Source organism: Carassius gibelio, chromosome A11 (assembly GCF_023724105.1).
Source record: "Carassius gibelio isolate Cgi1373 ecotype wild population from Czech Republic chromosome A11, carGib1.2-hapl.c, whole genome shotgun sequence".
Lineage (NCBI taxonomy): Eukaryota > Metazoa > Chordata > Actinopteri > Cypriniformes > Cyprinidae > Carassius > Carassius gibelio.
The window spans coordinates 2544932-2565115 of NC_068381.1; the positions used below are offsets into that span (position 1 = coordinate 2544932).

A 20184-nucleotide genomic window follows, 5' to 3' on the forward strand; every position below is an offset into this window, starting at 1 on the left:
AAATAGAATCTATTATCTAATAAGTAGTTTAAAAGCTTTCAAATATCAGCCGATATTTCAGTCATATCAATATCTAGAAATTTGTCAAACATAAAGACTAATGGGCCAGTAATTTAAAAGCTATCAAATATCGGACAATATTTTAGGCATATCAATATCTACAAATCAGTCAAACACAAAGACTGATGGGCCAGTAGTTTAAAAGCTATCAAATATCGGCCGATATTTCAGTCATATCAATATCTACAAATCAGTCAAACACAAAGACTGATGGGCCAGTAGTTTAAAAGCTATCAAATATCGGCCGATATTTCAGTCATATCAATATCTACAAATCAGTCAAACACAAAGACTGATGGGCCAGTAGTTTAAAAGCTATCAAATATCGGCCGATATTTCAGTTATATCTAGATCTACAAATCGGTCAAACACAAAGACTGATGGGCCAGTAGTTTAAAAGCTATCAAATATCAACCGATATTTCAGTTATATCTAGATCTACAAATCGGTCAAACACAAAGACTGATGGGCCAGTAGTTTAAAAGCTATCAAATATCGGCCAATATTTCAGTCATATCAATATCTACAAATCAGTCAAACACAAAGACTGATGGGCCAGTAGTTTAAAAGCTATCAAATATCGGCCGATATTTCAGTTATATCTAGATCTACAAATTGGTCAAACACAAAGACTGATGGGCCAGTAGTTTAAAAGCTATCAAATATCGGCCGATATTTCAGTTATATCTAGATCTACAAATCAGTCAAACACAAAGACTGATGGGCCAGTAGTTTAAAAGCTATCAAATATCGGCCGATATTTCAGTCATATCAATATCTACACATCGGTCAAACACAAAGACTGATGGGCCAGTAGTTTAAAAGCTTTCAAATATCGGCCAATATATTAGTCATATATCTACACATTGGTAAAAAACAAAAACTGATGGCAGATGCTGATAGTTTGAAAATGTAAAATATTGATCGCTATATCCGCCTTGGCAATATGTTGGTCGACCACTAATTTAAAGAGAAATGTGTGATTTAGCCTCATTAACAGACTGATTTATATATATATATATATATATGTATATAAATGTATATGTATGTATGTATATGTATATATGTATATAAAAAAACATCGTAGGATGGGATTTCCACAGGAAAATTTAACAGGTGACATCACATACCAAACTCAGCCCTTGGGATGCCATCTTTAGCCTGTTTTCCAGCCTCTTAAGAGATCAGTGCAGGACTTCAGCATCTCCTGTTTTTGTTCACCTGCATTCACCTCTAATCCTGCCAGAGAAATCAGCCGACATCCTCACATACTGTCACCGAGAGCCTTTTATAGGCCTGGCTGACGTGTTGAAGCCATAAGAATTCATAAATGCAGTGTTAGTCTGTGTATTTGTTTGTGTGTGAGAGAGAGAGAGAGAGAGAGAGAGAGAGAGAGACCGAGGACAGTGTGTGTGTGTGTGTGTTCATCACACATTCATTGTTTGATGTGCTTTCATTGCAGGGCTTTTGTTCATGGTTGACGGCCATATTCAGAATAAAGTAAGTGTCTCTTTGGCTCTAACCTGAGGTTTTTAATATCAATAGCACAGCACAGCAGAACACACAGTGCTACTGCTTGTTCTGACGGTTTTTTTCAGCTGAGCCCCTTAGACCTAAAGTACCCCTGATTTTAAGTTAATATTTAAACACATTTGCATGTTCACTGTTCTCTAATTTCGGTCACGTGACACAGAGGTAAACTGAATATTTCATCTTTTATTTTCCACAAACGTTTTATTTTTATTATTTTTATTTGAATTGTGCATTTTAAGTTTTAATACATTTTTAGAAAGTGTTTTTTATAAATTAAAAAAAAAAAAAAAAATATATATATATATATATATATATATATATATATATATATATATATATATATATATATATATATATATACCTTTTATATTTGAAGTATAAGGGTGAGTAACGTGAGTCTGGTTTCCCGCAGGGACGAGGAGATCCGGGAGAAGTGTGGTGAAGATGCCGTTCATTACCTGTCGTTCCAGCGGCACATCATTGGTCTGCTGGTTGTGGTGGGCGTGCTGTCGGTGGGCATCGTTCTGCCGGTCAACTTCTCAGGAAACCTGCTGGGTGAGTCCTAGGCTGTGGAGGTCAGAGGTCAGCTGTGTGATTGTAGGGGCTGGTAGTTTTATGGATGATACGCAACTTCTGCCATCTGATTGCTAGTTTAGAGTTTTTTTATCCAGTCAAAGCTCTTTTAGTGTAAGTGTGTCAGCTGGAGCTTCACGTGTCAAATCTTCACTGATTTTTATCAAGTAAACGTCAGAATAACTGTAGTTTTATTCATTTAAAAAGTTTTTTGTATGTAGATTTTAACATTAATTTAGTTGTACTTTTTATACATTTCTAACAGGCATTGTAGTAGTATTATTATACTTTTTTTATGGTTTAATTATGCAGTTTTTTATATTATTAAAATGTTACAGTTTTAAAATTATATTAACTTGTGTTATTTTCCAACTCAGTTCAATTATACTTTTAGATTTTACAATTGTAACTTTTAGTGAGTATTTTATTCTTCATTAAAATGTATATTTGTTGTACATTTTTTATAAGTTTTTTATTTTATTATTTATTTCAATTTTACATTATGGTTTTATACATTTTCAGTAAGCATGTTATTTGACTATTAATTAATTAATTAAATAAATTATTTATTTTAATTGCATTTTAATGATTTTATTTTTCAGACCTCAGATGGAAGGAAAATCCATCTGTATAGACAGCTGTTACTTAACTAACGTTGATATACTACTGTCGTTTTCAGTAATATTTTTAATTGGTTTCTGTTTTAAATTTTATTTTTTCAGTTTAAAGTAATTTTAATGTGTTTTTTCATCTTTTTCATTTATCTTTTTTTTTTTATTGTTTAGTTTTTTTTATTTTAGTTTATTTAGCATTAATTATGAATTTGTATTATTTTAGTATGTATTTAGCATTTAGTAGTATTACTATGTTCTTATTTGCTTCACCTAATAAGAATTTTTTTTACGTATTGATTTGGATATTATTCATTCTCTCTTTATTTTTTCAGTTTGTTAAGAAATCATTTATCCAAATCTTTTATTTGATTCTGTTGACTTTAGTCCAGATTTCTGTCTCCTCATCATTTTAGATTTGATATTATTTGATATTAATAATATTGATATATTATAATTTTTTATTATAATTATCATTTATTGTATTTTTTATTTTTATCTTTATTTTAATTCATTTTTCAGTTAGATTTTTCTATTTTTGATTAATTATAATTTATTAAATTGTATTTATATTATTTTAGTTGTTTTTATTCACTTTTAATGCATTTATTTTATTGAAAAATGTCATTCTTTTGTATTCTGCGATTGCATTCAGCACACAAAATGACAGCATTTCTTGAGAATGACCCATTTGTTAGCTTTCAAAGCACAAATGAAGTTATTTGTATTTTTGTCCTCAGAGAACAATGCATACAGCTTTGGACGCACAACGATCGCCAACTTGAATTCTGGGTGAGACAGTTTATTCATACATTCAAATTCCCCCCCATTTATGCTTTTATTGAAGAGGTCATGATGTATTTTGAGTGTTCTGGTAAAGTGCACGTCTCTTTCTGTCTCTGATTCAGGAATAACCTGTTATGGCTGCACACATCCTTTGCCTTCATGTACCTGCTCCTCACCGTCTACAGCATGAGACGCCACACGTCCAAGATGCACTACAAAGAAGATGATCTGGTACGTCAACTGCATCCATTTTTTTTTTAATCTCATAATGCATTCGGTCTGTTTTGACCTGGAAGAGATGCATAAGAAAAAAAATATATTGTGTGTGTATATATATATATTAGTAAGGGAACAACACTTTCCAAATGCTGTAAGACCCTCAAAGAACACTGTTTATTTTTACAGATCTTTTTACAATTACATTTTTGAGAGATACAACCATTTAAAAACAACAACAACACAACATTACACAACATTGGTACTAATGCATTAATAAAATGAATGTGCACCTATTAACAAACCATTGCAGCTTGAAAAATGCATCACTTTTTCCATCTGAGAGTGAAAGTTTATGCAAGTAATTTTTTTTTTCTTTTTAACTTTTCAAAGTAATGTTTATGTTGTTTTTATGTTATCTTTTTAGAAATATGTTGTTTTTATAAATGTTGACTGTTTTTGAGCAATCATGAGTTTTAAATAAAAAAAAATTCAATCACTGATTAATTCCTGTGTGTGTGTGTGTGTGTGTGTATATAAAACATGATGCATAAAAATGGACGCGTGATATGAAAATAGTATTCAGATTTAAAATGCATTATGTGGGTTAAAATGAAAAAGTGCAACATGAACATTTTACTAAACATCTCTATACGGGTCATACAGGTTTGCAACATTGTTAAATGATTTTTTTTGGGCTGAAGGTTTCCTCTATTTTGTATACGGTAATAACAGATAGAAAAGCCATCTGGAGACGTCTTGTGATGTGTGCAGCTGCAGCGACGCATGCTGTAATGCTGATGAAATATTCATGAAGTCTGTCTATAGCGCTGACCTACATTTCTGAACCTCGATGCACACTGTAACGTCCTCCGGCGTCTGTAAATGCATGTGTAATAACCCAAATATCATGTGTCCCTCTCCCTGCTCAGGTGAAGCGCACTTTATTTATCAACGGCATCTCCAAATACGCAGAAGAAAGCCATATCAAACAGCACTTTGAGTAAGATGACTCTATCTCTCCTCTTTATGCTTTAAACACCCATCCAGTGTACATTCACTGGAATATCTCCCACTGTAAATGATGTAAAATATTAATATCACGTGTGGTTTGGATGTTTAATGTCTTGACTCTCACCTGAGATCAGTTCAAAGTCTCCTTGGTGAATAAAGTGTCAATTTCTTTTCAAACAAAGAAAAGAAACATAATAAAATTCACTCGGGTTTGCACACAAATGAAAGGAAAAGCTATTTTACACTGTATACACAATTTCTTTCCAGATATTGTCAGTTGAGGTGATGTTCTGTCGTGTGGGAGCTGATTGAGCATGGCAGTCATACTGAGGTGTTGATCTGGTTTGTGTCTCAGACAGGCGTACGAGAACTGTGTCGTACTGGAAGCGCGTGTGTGTTACAACGTGGCCAAACTGATGTCCCTCAACGCTGAGAGGTGAGACTCCTGCTCTGAATCAATCGCTCAGGACTGAAGCCTGGAAGTGTTTAAGGTTCAGAAATGAGTCTGTGTACTTACTGATCTGACCTCTGAGACCTCCTGTCAATCTGTTAAACGTGTGTGTGTGTGTGTGTGTGTGTGCGCACGTGTGTCTGTGTCTTGGTGTCTGTCTCTCTCTGTCTGTCTGTCTGTGTGTGTGTGTGTGTGTGTGTTTGTGTGTGTGTGTGTGTGTGTGTCTGTCTCTGTGTGTGTCTGTTTCTCTCTGTCTGTCTGTCTGTGTGTGTGTGTGTGTGTGTGTCTCTGTGTGTGTCTGTTTCTCTCTGTCTGTGTGTCTGTGTCTGTGTCTCTGTCTGTTTGTGTGTGTGTGTGTGTGTGTGTGTGTGTTTGTGTGTGTGTCTCTGTGTGTGTCTCTGTGTGTGTCTCTGTGTGTGTGTGTGTCTCTGTCTGTGTTTGTCTCTGTGTGTGTGTGTGTCTGTGTGTGTCTCTGTCTCTCTGTGTGTGTGTGTCTCTGTCTCTCTGTGTGTGTGTGTCTCTGTCTCTGTGTGTGTCTGTTTCTCTCTGTCTGTGTGTGTCTGTGTCTCTGTCTGTGTCTCTGTCTGTGTGTGTGTGTGTGTGTGTGTGTCTGTGTGTCTGTGTCTCTGTCTGTGTGTGTTTCTGTCTGTGTGTGTGTGTGTGTGTGTGTGTGTGTGTCTCTGTCTGTGTTTGTCTCTGTGTGTGTGTGTGTGTGTGTGTGTGTGTGTGTGTGTGTCTGTTTGTGTGTGTGTCTGTGTCTCTGTCTGTGTGTGTGTGTGTGTGTGTGTGTGTCTCTGTTTGTGTTTGTCTCTGTGTGTGTGTGTGTCTCTCTGTCTCTGTGTGTGTCTGTTTCTCTCTGTCTGTGTGTGTGTGTGTGTGTGTGTGTGTCTGTGTCTCTGTCTCTCTGTTTGTGTGTGTCTGTTTCTCTCTCTCTTGTCTCTCTCTCTCTCTCTGTGTGTGTGTGTGTGTGTGTGTGTGTGTGTGTGTGTCTCTGTGTGTGTCTGTTTCTCTCTGTCTGTCTGTGTGTGTGTGTGTGTGTGTGTGTGTCTGTCTGTGTGTCTGTTTCTCTTTCTCTTGTCTCTCTTTGTGTGTGTGTGTGTGTGTGTCCTGCAGGAAGAAGACTGAACGCAGTAAGAAGTTTTTCACAGATCTGATGGCTAAGGAGCACATCCCTGCCATGATCAACCCCAAACCCTGCGGTCACCTGTGCTGCTGCGCCATTACAGGCTGTGAAGAGGTGTGAACACATTACCCACAATGCCTCTGTGCTGTCAGTTAATTCAAAAATGTATTTTTTTTAAGCCACACTAGTTAAATGAACTCCTCGAACAAAAGCGTTTGTAAGTCTGTGTGGTGTTTCAGGAGGAGGCCGTGAGTTATTACACCAAACTGGAGGCCAAGCTGAAGGAGGACTACAGGAAGGAGAAGGAGAAAGTCAACACCAAACCTCTGGGCATGGCCTTCGTCACCTTCCAGAACGAGGCCATGACTGCAATGTGAGCTGAATCTGCTAATGAGCATGTACTCGATTAACGACTTCATTACTTTGTTTTAAATACAATTATCTGGAAAAAAATAATGTTGTTAAATATAACAAAAATAATAATTAGATTCCGAATGCAATCAAGTATGCAAAGAGCTGTTGAATAAGTCATATTTATTTAAATCTATTCTGGTCATTTTAAAGTGATTTATTTACATATAGATTTCTAAATTAAATCGTTAAATTATTATTTCAGTCAAAAATGGATGGAATGAAGATATTGCACACTAGAGGTCGGCCGATATATCCGGCCGATATTTGTCATTTTTTAATATATCGGCATCGGCCGATATCCGTGTTTAGTAGCGCCGATTTAAAGTCAGGCACGTCGGCGGGCAGCCCCGCGTTATTGACGCGGTGGAAAGTGCTGCTGCTGCTGCATGTGAAGCACCCCGAGCCAAAACTTTTGGAAGATTCAACAACAGACCTGCGAGATAAAGGTAGTCAGAGAATTTCACTCTGTTAATGGGGTGGAGAAGTTGTCAGCTCTTACAAACACTGCAGCGTGATTGAGGGCTCCGTTACTCCGCCCCGCTCACAGACAGCACCGCGCTCGGAGAGCTGCCCAGAACGGTGAATCACATGTGTTCGGAAGCATGGTTTGATGCAGACAATAACCAGTTTTCCATCCAACTCATTTGTATTTAGGGATGTCAATATTTGATAATTTCCATGATCGATCGTCGTTTAAATTAACGATCAAGTAATAACCTTAATGCTGCAAAATGCGTCTGCAGCGGTATTATTATTATGTGCAAAAGCCACTTGGAATAAAAAGCTTTCTCACCTGAATTAAAGGGGTTTTAGTATGAATAAAATGCTAGTAGCAGGACTGTAAAATGAATAAATGTGATTATGATCGTTTGATAAAATGAAGAGAGCGCGCCATACGTTTGAGATCATTTTACTTTGCTGAATGTTTTCTGTCAAGGAGACCGCTGAATGCGCCTCTTTAAATGGTTTCGTGGTGCTCGTTGTTGTATTTTGAAACGCAACTGCAATGTTTTCAAATGACACTATAGTAGTGGTGCAACGGATCATCATTGATCCGTGATCCGTTCAGATCAATATCTTCAGTTTGGCATACGCGTGACCCGCGGATTGATTTATGAAAAAAAAAAAAAAAAAAGTTGCACATGTTCAGTCCACACTCAGTTATAATGCCGAGCGGAGGAGCTTGAACGCCCCGCGCATTTTGGCTTCCGTGTCAGATATAATGATGAAGGAAAGAGGTTAGAGTGAAAAGATTGTGCCAGATCTTTATGAACAGGAGAAGAAAAAAGTTGTGGATAAACTATCCCGAGCATCCTCTGTTGCGCTCACGACAGACGGGTGGACGTCCAGGGGGACGGAGAGCTCTGTGATGATAACTGCTCACTTCATCACAGCAGACTGGGAGATGAGAAGTCCTTATTATTATGTTAAAAAGAAGATATTATGCCATGTGCACTAAGTCCATACGAGGACGAGCGAGCGCGGGTTTGACTAGATGTATTTGGAGGTTATTGCTCACGTCTCGTTCTGCACATATCCAAATGTTTCCATATTCGCAATGTATCTGAATGTTAAACTATAATATTTTTTTAATGTAAACTAGACGGAAAAAATCATCCTCTTCACATGAGCAAAAACGTCCTTTGCATAACAGCAGAGAGGACCGGTATAGGGTGTATTTAAACTGACCAGTGTAACTTTTTAAATGTTTGGTTGACTCTACTTTATTTTAATAATGAACAGACTTCGATGTAAGTTCGAAATTAGAATGCACTTTAGATGTTCTGTGTCATTTATACCAAACACAAATGTTGCTGGTTGCTAGTGTCTTTGCAGCACTACTGTTATTTATTTTTTATATATTTATTTTTTTATATTTTTCAGTTTAATTGATTTTTATTTCTAAAATTGTATTTATTTAAATGTATATTTAAGTTTACATTTATGTTCCAACAAACTTGAAAAATTCTACTTGATAAATGTAAATGCTCTAAAACTTTTATGTAAATGATTGACACACACACACACATACATTATATATATATATATATTACCTGTTTTATATATTTAATACTTGGTCAGGTTATTAATTTGTTTGGTTAACTTTGGATACATTTTTTTTATTTTAATACAGTGCAGTGTACTAAATTAAGATGAATGAAGAGATGGTTCAAGTCAGTGCTCAATAAATTATGATAGGTTTAGAAAAAATGTGTTGTGCATCCACTTATTATTAGTGTGACATTTTAGCATGCAAATCAAGGGGAAAACTCCAAGATATCGGCCCTAAAAATCGGCAGCACATATCGGCCATCGGCTGACCCTGACCTCTAAACATCGGCATCGGCATCGGCTATAGAAAAACCCATATCGGTCGATCTCTATTGCACACAGATATTGTGTAAAATAATAGTTTTTTTTATCATATTGTAATTGCATTTAATTAATATTCATGTTTTTAATTGATTATTAATTTAAAATGTAAAAAATATTACTGACAATCCTTAAATAGATCATCTCATTTATCTAGATAGATAGATAGATAGATAGTTGGATGGATAGATAAATACAATAGATGGATAGATAGATAGATGATCCATTTAAGGCTATAATAATATATATTTATTTTTCATCCATAAAACTTACTATAAATGTTAAAAGTGAACTTCTAGAAAATCCATGTTATGGCTCCTTTAAAAAAATCTAAAAAGAAATTAGATCTAGAATCTCGTCAAAATCAATTAAGTCTCTCTATATTCTGTCAGTATTTTTTTTTTTTTAGTCTATAATAATAAATAATAATCCTAATTCTTTGTTTAATTATTTATATATATACTGTATATGAAAATTTTTTCTTAGTTGAAATTTCTGATGTCATGGTTCATGATCTGCTGATGTGTGTGTGTGTGTGTGTGTGTGCAGCATCCTGAAGGACTTTAATGCGTGTCAGTGTCAGGGCTGTAACTGTCGTCAGGAGCCGCGCTCCTCTCAGTTCAGTGACGGTCTTCATGTCAGTAACTGGAGCGTCATCTACGCACCGGACCCCCAAAACGTGCGCTGGTGAGGAACACACTCCATCTCTTGGGTCTGCAAATAATTCTGATATTTTCACACAAAATTACTCTAAAAACAACTCTATGATTCCTGCGAAGCGGAGTCATGGAATCCATTCATCACATTTCCTAAAGATGAATTAATCTTCATGTTCTTTACCAGTTTTTTGTATCAATCAATTTGTATTAAATCTCAATCTTTTATCTTACGAAATCGTTAAAGTTTTATTGAAAATGATCAGTCATTCTTTTCAATTAAAAATGTAATTAAACCATTCAAATGGAATTCAGAAAAATTCTAATTTCTAGCAGAATTTGAGAAATAATTGAGGGGAAAAATGTATTTCATAGGACCCTAAAATTATTACTATTTTTATTAAACTTAAATCGTTGTTGACTGAGTCATAGAAATAGTATTTGTGATATAACACAAAATTTCATAACAATCAATTAAGCTTGTTTATGTTTTATGGCATTCATTTGATTACTACTGTTTTTGAAAATATATTTGTATTAAATCATAAAGCCAGAAGAAGAAAAATATAGATATTTCTGAAGTGATAATACATTTCATAGGGTTGTTAAATTGTATTAATGAAATTGATCAGAGATTCTGTTGTTTGTTATAATTTAATTAAACCTTTAATTAAATCAGACACCAGAAAAATTAAGACCGAAAAAAAAAAAAAAAAAAATTCATACAGCCCTAAAAATTCTATAATTACTGAAATGTTATACAGGCATTACATTGTGTGTGTGTGTGTGTGTGTGTGTGTGTGTGTGTGTGTGTGTGTGTGTTTGCTGACGTGTTGTTCTGATCACAGGGAGAATCTGTCTTTGGGAGGAGTTTCCTGGTGGCTTCGCTGCTTCATCATTAACTGCATCCTCTTCCTCCTCCTCTTCTTCCTCACCACTCCGGCCATCATCATCTCCACGATGGACAAGTTCAACGTCACCAAGCCTGTGGAGTATCTGAACGTAATCATGATCGAAGTTTATACAGAGACCAGCCGTGACGGGACGCCAAACTAAATCTAAAGAATGTTTTATTCATTCAATACTTTTTTATAAAACCATCAAATCAGAAACAGATAAAAATTAAATAATTATTCGAATTTTAATTAAGTCATTAAAACAGAATCCAGAAAAAAATGCTTAATAAATGTATGACTTAATAATAATATAATAAATTATAGTAATAACAATATCAACAAATGTTATATTTGATATTATTTAAGTTTAATAATAATCATATTATTGATAAATTATGTATAATTAAAATAAGATAACATAATAATGCGAAAAATCTAATTTAATAATAAATTGTATTAATAATTAAAACAATTGCATTGCATATATTTTAATTTGATAATTGTTATTATTAATAATAATAATAATAATAATGATACATTTAATACACAATACATATTTCTGTATACTTACAGTGTGTTATGTATAATAATAAATGATGTATAATAATAATGTTATGCATTCTCCATCATAATAAAATATGTATAATTACAACAAGTTATGTATCATAATAATGACGACTATCAAATATAATACCATCTAATTTTATTTTGTTATGTTATATTATTATTTATTATTATAACAGTAATAATAATACCTTAATAATAATAGTGTATAGTTATGTATCAGTAATATTAACAGTAAATAATTTTTTACATTCACAAAATTGTTATTATTAGGTTCAATATTAATAATAACAAATTAAAAAATATATTTAATATATTTTATTTTAGTTCCTATAATAACTGAATATTTTTACATCATGCCAGTGTTTTTCTTTTATTATTATTAATGTATTAATTAATTTATTTTGTGTGCAAAATAGAAGAAATCTAAATAGGTCCTAACAGACTTTTTCTTATTATTTGCTTTTTGGGTGAAATATGAGCTGGACTTCAAGTTCTTAGTGTCTCAGTTATTATCTGATAATGTTTTGTTCGTGTATGAAGAGAGATGGAGCAGCAGGTGTTCAGAAAGGAAGCCTCTTCTGGATGGAAAAGCATTTATTGTGACTGTAAACTCATGACTCTGTGTCCGTGTGTCCAGAACCCAATCGTCACCCAGTTTTTCCCCACGCTGCTCCTCTGGGCCTTCTCCGCCCTGCTGCCCACCATCGTCTACTACTCCGCCTTCCTCGAAGCCCACTGGACCAGGTACGATCCCACAATCCCTCAGTCTTCTCTAACTGAAACGGGGTGTCTCTGGTGTTTAACCGGGCGTGTTTCTCAGGTCGGGCGAGAACAGGACCACCATGCACAAGTGCTACACCTTCCTGATCTTCATGGTTCTGCTGCTGCCGTCTCTGGGTCTCAGCAGGTACCGTCTCTACCAGAGAGTTCAGTTTCATCTGTAATTGCATGTTTAACTCCTAATTTCTATCTGGTCATGTGACTCGTTTGAGTATCTGATGAAGCTCTGAAGCAAACCTCTCTGCGAGTTTCCGTCTGCTAGATTTGTGCAGAGGCTTTTGTTGTGACTATAGTTATCTTTTTAGTATATTAAACATTGCTAGAGATGATTATGTTTCATAATAATAAATGCTCTTCTCTGTGTTAGTTTGGATGTTTTCTTCCGCTGGCTGTTCGATAAAAAATTCCTGGCTGAAGCCACCGTCAGATTTGAGTAAGGGTTTTAGTGTTATTTTATTTTTTGTATTTTTTTAATTTTTTATTGAAATGTTTAAACTTTCTCGCCAGTTGTAGCATTTTATTAATTTAAATAATTATATATAAATTAACTGAAATTCGGAAGTTTATGTATTTTATTTTATTTTATTGACCAAACTTTTTTAACTAGCTGTAGTATTTTCTTTTTTTATATATATATATTAAATATTCATAAATCGATTGACTGAAATTCGGAAGGTTATTTTTATTTTATTTTATTTATTATTTATTTTATTTTATTTTATTGACCAAATTTTTTTAACTAACTGTAGTATTTTTTTATATTAAATATTCATATATAAATGAACTGAAATTATTTAATTTGATAAAATTTTCTGTCCACTTGTAGCATTTTATTTATACATCCTTCTATTAATTTACTGAGATTCTATTTATGTTCTTACTTCATTTTATTTTAATTTTATTTAAATGTTCATATATCAGTGAGGTACATTCATAATGTTTAATTGTTCATATTTTATTATATTTTTTTGAAACGCTTAAACATTCTTTGTGCTGCTTCACATTGCTTTCTTGCAGTATTTTATTCAGATATTAATAAAGAGGAATTCTGACTGTTTTACATTTGTCTGTAGTTTGGATTTAGTGCATGAATTAAAGTGCAGATTTCTTCTACAATCTCAGGTGTGTCTTCCTTCCTGATAACGGAGCGTTCTTTGTGAATTACGTCATCGCGTCGGCGTTCATCGGAAACGCCATGGATCTGCTGCGGATTCCAGGTCTGCTCATGTACATGATCCGGCTGTGTTTGGCTCGCTCGGCCGCGGAGAGACGCAACGTCAAACGGGTACACACACACACACACACACACACCAGCCTTTCAAACCATTGACCTTGTTCCCTAATTACACACACTTATATCATTAATTATTTTGTTGAATCTGACAAAACTTGACCGGAAGACATATTTTGCATAAAGAAATTCAAATGTTTTTAGGACCAATCATTTTTTTTTTTTTTTTTTTTTTTTTGCATTGTGACATTATTTTCATGAATATTAAACACATTTTAGCCAGAATACACTGTACCATATTTAATTAATTAGTTAATTAGCAAAAAAAAAAAAATATATAAAAAAAAAAATATATATATATATATATATATATATATATATATATATATATATATATATATATATATATATATATATAAATAATTAATTTAATTGCATTTTATCCAATTTTTTAATAATTTATATATGTAATTATTTTATTTATTACTTAAATTAAATCAGCATCAATTCATGCCAGCCTAACAAGTAACCATGATGCAAAAATATTTTACAATTTTATTTACATTTTATTTTTATTAATGTATTTAGCATTACAATAATGGTGTAAGGTGTGCTCATTTGTCATGAAAATGTCACAATGGAGGAAAAATCTTCAAATATTAATGCATTTTAATAAATAGATTTTTTTTTTTTACCTTTCATGAAAGGATGTTTTTTTTTTTTTTTTTTTTTGTGAGATTCATCCACCCACAAATGAGTTATTTTTCCCTGCTGTTCACCTGGATGTGATTCAAGCCTATGCTGTGTTTAGCTGTATAACCTGTGTGTGTGTGTGTGCAGCATCAAGCCTTTGAGTTTCAGTTCGGAGCTGCCTACGCCTGGATGATGTGCGTTTTCACCGTCGTTATGACGTACAGCATCACCTGTCCAATCATCGTCCCCTTCGGTGAGTCAGGCCACGCCCACCTCCACATCAGCCCATTCACGAAACCACAGAACGACAGCCAATCAGAACGAGAGAGAGAGAGAGAGAGAGACAACAACAAGGATGAAAGAGAGGATACAGGGAGAAGTGCTGTGAATGACGAGCAGAAGTGTGTGTGTGTGTGTGTGTGTCCAGAGCGCCTCCTGCTGGTCGCACATCTGCATGCAGCTTCAACAATGGACATTTCTCCCTGAATCCACTCTTTACTCCTTGTTGTTCGTCTCTCTCTCTCTCTCTTTTTCTGAAGCTAAGCCAGTGTGTGTGTGTGTGTGTGTGTGTGTGTGTGTGTGTCAGATTAAATATAGATCCTCCGTCTGTGTATTTCACATCAGAAACACAGTGAGAGGGAGGACATGCTAAGCTTTGTTTTTCTGTCGCTGAGCTTTTGCATGCTCACATTACTTCTAGAAGTTTCTCAGACACACACACACACACACACACAGATGTTCGTGGAGCTGGCGGTGTGTGACTCATCGCTGTTATGTGGAGGAAACTTTATTTCCGTCTCTCAGCCCACACGCAGACAGAGATGCTCATCTCAGACGTCTGATGATTATTCTATGTTACGTCTCAAATTAAAACACACTAGAAACTTTTATGTGTGTGTTGCGTTACGTGTGTGTGTGTGTGTAGGGCTGATGTACATGCTCCTGAAGCACCTGGTGGACCGCTACAACATGTACTACGCTTACCTGCCCTCCAAACTGGACAAGAAGATCCACTCGGGAGCTGTCAATCAAGTGGTGGCCGCGCCCATCCTGTGCCTCTTCTGGCTGCTGTTCTTCTCCACCATGAGGACAGGTGCCTTCACAGAGCACACACACTCAAATACATCCTGCTTCACAGCAAACCCCTACAGGGGGGAATAGGGTAGAAACAGGGTAGCACTCAAATGCAGCTGATTTCCTCAGGGTTCTTGACTCCGACGTCTATGTTCACCTTCGTGGTGCTCATCATCACCATCGTGGTCTGCCTGTCGCACGTGTGTTTCGGTCACTTCAAGTACCTCAGCGCACACAACTACAAGGTACAGTTACAGGAGTGCAGGTACAGGTACCTGTCCCCGAGCAGAAAGCCTGACCTCCAGCTCTCTGTCGTTACAGATCGACAGCAAGGACACGGAGATCGACGGAGTGGAGAACGGCCGTCCTGCGAGATCCTCCCCCTCCAATAAATCTCAGGTTAGTCCTGCTTTCTTCAACCAGAAACAGCCGTCATTTCGTTTTTCAACGCCATTTTTCTCCCTCGCTATCCTTCGTTTTTCTATTCTTTGTATTTGTAAACTATTTTTACTTTTTTTTTTTCTTTTTCTTTCTATTACAACATCACCACAATCTCCAAATTTGAATTATTTACAATTAAAAATTGAGCATTTTTACCAGTTATAAATAATCCAATGAGCTATTGTTCTTATTTATTGATTTATAAGTATTATTTGTATACTAATACATTTAAATGAGCTTTAATTTAGATTGTTTACATTTTGTAAATTGCTTATTATGTAAGTATTACTGCTATCTGGGTAGTATTTGTTGTACAAAATTTAATTTAATTTAATTTAAAAAAATAATAATAATTAATAAAAAAAATTATAATAATAAGAGTAATAGAACATATTTTCTAAATTATTTTATTGTTATTTATAATTAAATTATTTATAATTAAATCACTTAATTTGTTTTTATTGTACAAGTGAAGTATACACAACAGTTGTATTTATTTTACAGAATTAAATAGCTGATTTTAATAAGCATTTTGTCTGTGTTAATAATAATGGTAATATTAATAAAAATAATAGAAATCATTATTTATATTATATTTGAACAGTACAAGTGAAAGTTTACGTTTTACAGAATTAAATTGCTGATTTTAAGACATTGTGTGTGCATTATTATTATTATTAATTTTTATAAATTCTAAATCAAAATAATAATAATAATAATAATTACATTTTAATTTGACTATTTTAATAATACGGCTGATACATAATCATTGTAAATAATTAATCTGCTTTTAATTCATACATTTTGTATGTATTTTTTTTTACTAATTATGATATATATTATAATCATAGTTAAATTACATTTTAATTTATATTAATTTTCAAAATACAAGTGATACATAATTGTAGTATTGTACTAAATGAAATAGCTAATTGTAATAATTGTGCATGAATTCTTGTTAGCTTTATTATAGTTTTTATGAATGTTTTATTTTTGCATTACACTAAATTTGGTTTGGGTAGAAATTGAAGTAATGTCACAATGCAAATAATCTCAATGGTCCTAAAACAGGCTTGACTTTATAATTTCATTTTCTTGTTCAATATTTCTTCTTTTTGATTAGTATTTAATGTTTCTTGCGACATATGATCTCAAATCAAATCAGACGATGGAAGACAAAGCTGTTTATACCAGTCTTTTCATGAGTATTGTGCTTGTTTTCAGCAGCAGATGTACATCGCTCAGGTCCTGCAGGACCCAAACTGTGACGAGACCGGAGCAGGCAGCGGAGAGTCCTCGCAGGACGAGGAGATGATCAACGCCGGGAACGGCCTAAACGAGGCCGACTTCCAGTCCGGAGAAGACAGTCTCATCGCCAACGAGGTCCACCAGTAACACAGCCGAGAGATCGACACAAATCCGATCGCAAGGCATTCATCCGCACGCGTCTGTCCCCGTCGAGCGCTGTTAGAAACCCACATCTCCATAAGCACACGCTCCAAATCCACTAGGATTTCCCTTTTCGAAAAGATTCCGAAAAAAGCCTCAGGAAATGGAACACCGGATGTTTTCGTCGCGCTCTTTCTCCTGTGGTTCGCCTTAACAGCGATCGTATTTCTTAATTGTTCTTTACCGAAGCGATTGGATTTCACAAACATCCGGCATTCCAAAGGAAACGTGCGTTAGCGAGAGCACACCGTCGGAATTCGGCTTGAAATCCCAAACCGTTTTCGACCGAACAACCTGCGTTCACTGTACAGTATTCATCCAGGACAGACGGCAATGCCATTCTTGAATTATTTCGCGATCTGAACTTGATCTCAGTGTGCAGTATTTCCAGAAACCATGTTCTTATGTTTCCGTTTTGGTATTTTTAACGCAATTGTTTTTGCCTTTAACGGATGTGTTTGTATGCCTGCAACAGAGTACTGATATATTCCCGACTAGATGCAAAACATCGATGGAAAATCAGCGATTCGGGACGTTCAAGAAGATTCGTGGTGAACCGAATGCGTTTGATCAGGAAACTGCCAATTCATATCTTGGTTCTCTGTCGTCTAAATAGTGTGACCGAGGACAGCTAGATGAAAAACAGGCTCTAGTTTGGTGCCTGAGATGTTTCGGGAGAAATCTGGTGTTTGAATCTGCTTACGAGCGCCTGACTGACTTTGTGTTTTTTCTAGTTGTCTAGTTAAATCTGGTGATGTGGATCTAATCTAAATCTAATAATTTAGTGAGCTTTATAAGGAAAATAAGAACAAAAATCCAACCCAAGAGATCTGGACCTGTTCGCTACAAACCCCAAGCTGAGATAACCCTTAATTATAATTTATAAAAGAAAAGAATGAAGAATTATAATGTGTAACTTTATTTCATTAGATCCATCTTGAAGGAGTAGTTCACTCAAAAAGGACAATTTTACATCTCAGGTCACCCGAGATGTAGAAGAGTTTGTTTCTTCATCAGATTTGGAGAAATGTAGCATTGCATCAGTGTCTCATCAGTGGATGCTCTGCAGTGAATGGGTGCCGTCAGAATGAGAGTCTGATAAAAACATCACAATAATCCACAGCACTCCAGTCCATCAGTGAACATCCGGAGAAGACGAAAACTTGAAAATTGAAATTAAGCCATCGTTAATTTCACACCGTTTCTTCTTTCAGCAAAAATAAGAGTCCAAAAACCATAATAATGCTCCCACCATTCTGACGGCACCCATTCACTCCAGAAGATCCACTGGTGAGCAAGTTATGTAATGCTACATTTCTCCAAATCTGATGAAGTAACAAACTCATCTCGGATGGCCTGAGTAAATTTTCAACACAATACGTGAACTATTCCTTAAATCCATCGAAAACGGATGGAAATCCCAGTCTGAGAGGTTTCTACAGGAGCCAATCATGTTTCAGAGTGGCATATTGTCAGTGTAAAACAGGAACCAGTTAGTTTTCTTGCGGAAATGGACCACAACATGTACAGATCTGATGTACAAACCGGTTTAATTCTGCAGGACATTACACACCTTGGGTCGGGTGAACGAACATGAATTTTCCGATGCGTTTACTGGGAGTTTTACACTGATGGTTTTAATTCCGGTGTTGTTTCTGAATCCTCAAAGTTATAAACTGTATGCAAAAACAAAAATAAGCTGGTGATGAAGATGAATCTTAAGGAGGATCTGTTACCGGTTTAAACTATGAATATACTGGATTCAGCAAATAAATGGTACTAAAATGGCACAAAGTGAACTGAAATCGAACAGCCTCCGATGGTCTTTGACTTTCCAAACGATAGGAATGTTTACATCTGTTCACTTTTCCTTGTTTTCCTTCTGGATTCTGCATTTCTCTTGGATGAAGACACCGATGGTAACCTATGAAAGCTGTAGCGGTGTGTGTAGTTTGGTTTTGGAGGAAGTAGCTACACGCTGGAGATACTGACGTATATCTGTGTCTTGATGATGAGCGGTGTGTGTGTATCTTCTGTGATGAATGTGAACGTGAGCACAAGATATTAAAAAGCACTCTGTAGATCCAAAGGAAGGTCATTTCTTAGTTTCTGGTTCGTCTTTAAGGCTCCCTCGCCGGCTTCTTATTGAGTTAATGAAGTGAAGTTTCTTCAGCATTTGGCAGTGAAGTAAAATGCGGTTTGGGTAGATTTGTGAAACCGTACAAGAAACCGTAAATGTTCAGTCTGATACCAGTCGTGTATTAAAGATGTCGCTCACTGGATTTTTAATACATCATGACTTTTGCTTTGTTTTATAAGCTAACCGTTTAAGTCTTTTAGAACGGAAACGCTGCACAGAAGGATGCTAGCTGTGCATTATGCAAGAATGAGTCGCAGTATGTTTGTGTTCGTTCTGATGGCGATGTACAGTAGGTCTGAAAGGGGCCGAAATGTAACCAAATGTCCTCTTAACTGGTTTGTGTTCCTCTATAGAGTCTGCTCACATTCAGCTGCATACACGGACTGATCTAGAACCTGTGTGACATTTGTTTTGACACTTTTTCTGTCCGAAGGTCGTCCTTACGGTGAAGCATTTGTCATCTTCAGTTTCTTGATCAATAAAAGTTGGAATTAAATTCTGTGCATTTGATCTGTTGTTATTTTCAGTCCCAAGAGGACAGTGCATCCTCACAAAAAACACTTGAGCAACTTGAGACATGATGCTTTATGTGTGTGTGTGTGTGTGTGTGTGTGAGAGAGAAAGTAAAGTACAATATTTGTTAAAAATTGATCACTCTACATTGTACTGTAATGTTGAATAGCTTGAATGAATTAATGAATTTTATAGAGAAATCAGTACTGGTTTCATTGATACTGTCCTTCAATCATAAAAACTGTCCATATGTTGTTTGTACATTAATTTGAAGACTGAATGTAAAATTATTGCATTATAAAAATATATATATTTAAAAAATTAATTCCAAGAAATTAGATTAAATCACATTTTGAAATAATCAGACTACAGTTAATTTTTTTTTATGGATTACATGATTGCGTATTATTCATAATTTATCTATTCTCCTAATTCCTCTTTTTTTTTAATCTTTTAAATGCTCCTTTCTATAATATCCAACCGTTCATATAGACTCAAAAACTCCTCCGGTTTCCAGTCATTCGTCCGGCAGCTAAACAGCATTTTCCACTGGATTCACAAAATAATTTCGGGTGTTTCAGAGTTGCATC

The 20184-nt window shown here is 35.1% G+C and overlaps 1 protein-coding gene across 3 annotated transcripts in view; it reads left to right on the forward strand.

Annotated features, from left to right (window-relative positions):
* LOC128021967 (CSC1-like protein 2) overlaps nt 1-19577 on the forward strand; it is a 36986-nt gene extending 17409 nt beyond the window's left edge. For 2 of the 3 annotated variants that reach the window (XM_052609078.1, XM_052609080.1), the window contains 19 exons: nt 1523-1560; nt 2006-2148; nt 3518-3569; nt 3686-3794; nt 4712-4782; nt 5149-5229; nt 6358-6481; nt 6607-6740; nt 9704-9841; nt 10659-10812; nt 11911-12017; nt 12094-12180; nt 12421-12486; nt 13176-13338; nt 14125-14230; nt 14903-15070; nt 15181-15296; nt 15373-15450; nt 16717-19577. In XM_052609078.1, the coding sequence (XP_052465038.1) occupies nt 1523-1560; nt 2006-2148; nt 3518-3569; nt 3686-3794; nt 4712-4782; nt 5149-5229; nt 6358-6481; nt 6607-6740; nt 9704-9841; nt 10659-10812; nt 11911-12017; nt 12094-12180; nt 12421-12486; nt 13176-13338; nt 14125-14230; nt 14903-15070; nt 15181-15296; nt 15373-15450; nt 16717-16887 (2106 nt within the window). In that variant the 3' untranslated portion in view covers nt 16888-19577. The remainder of the gene's footprint in view (nt 1-1522; nt 1561-2005; nt 2149-3517; nt 3570-3685; nt 3795-4711; nt 4783-5148; nt 5230-6357; nt 6482-6606; nt 6741-9703; nt 9842-10658; nt 10813-11910; nt 12018-12093; nt 12181-12420; nt 12487-13175; nt 13339-14124; nt 14231-14902; nt 15071-15180; nt 15297-15372; nt 15451-16716) is intronic. The other variant, XM_052609079.1, reaches the window with a different exon arrangement.
* The last annotated feature ends 607 nt before the right edge of the window (nt 19578-20184 follow it).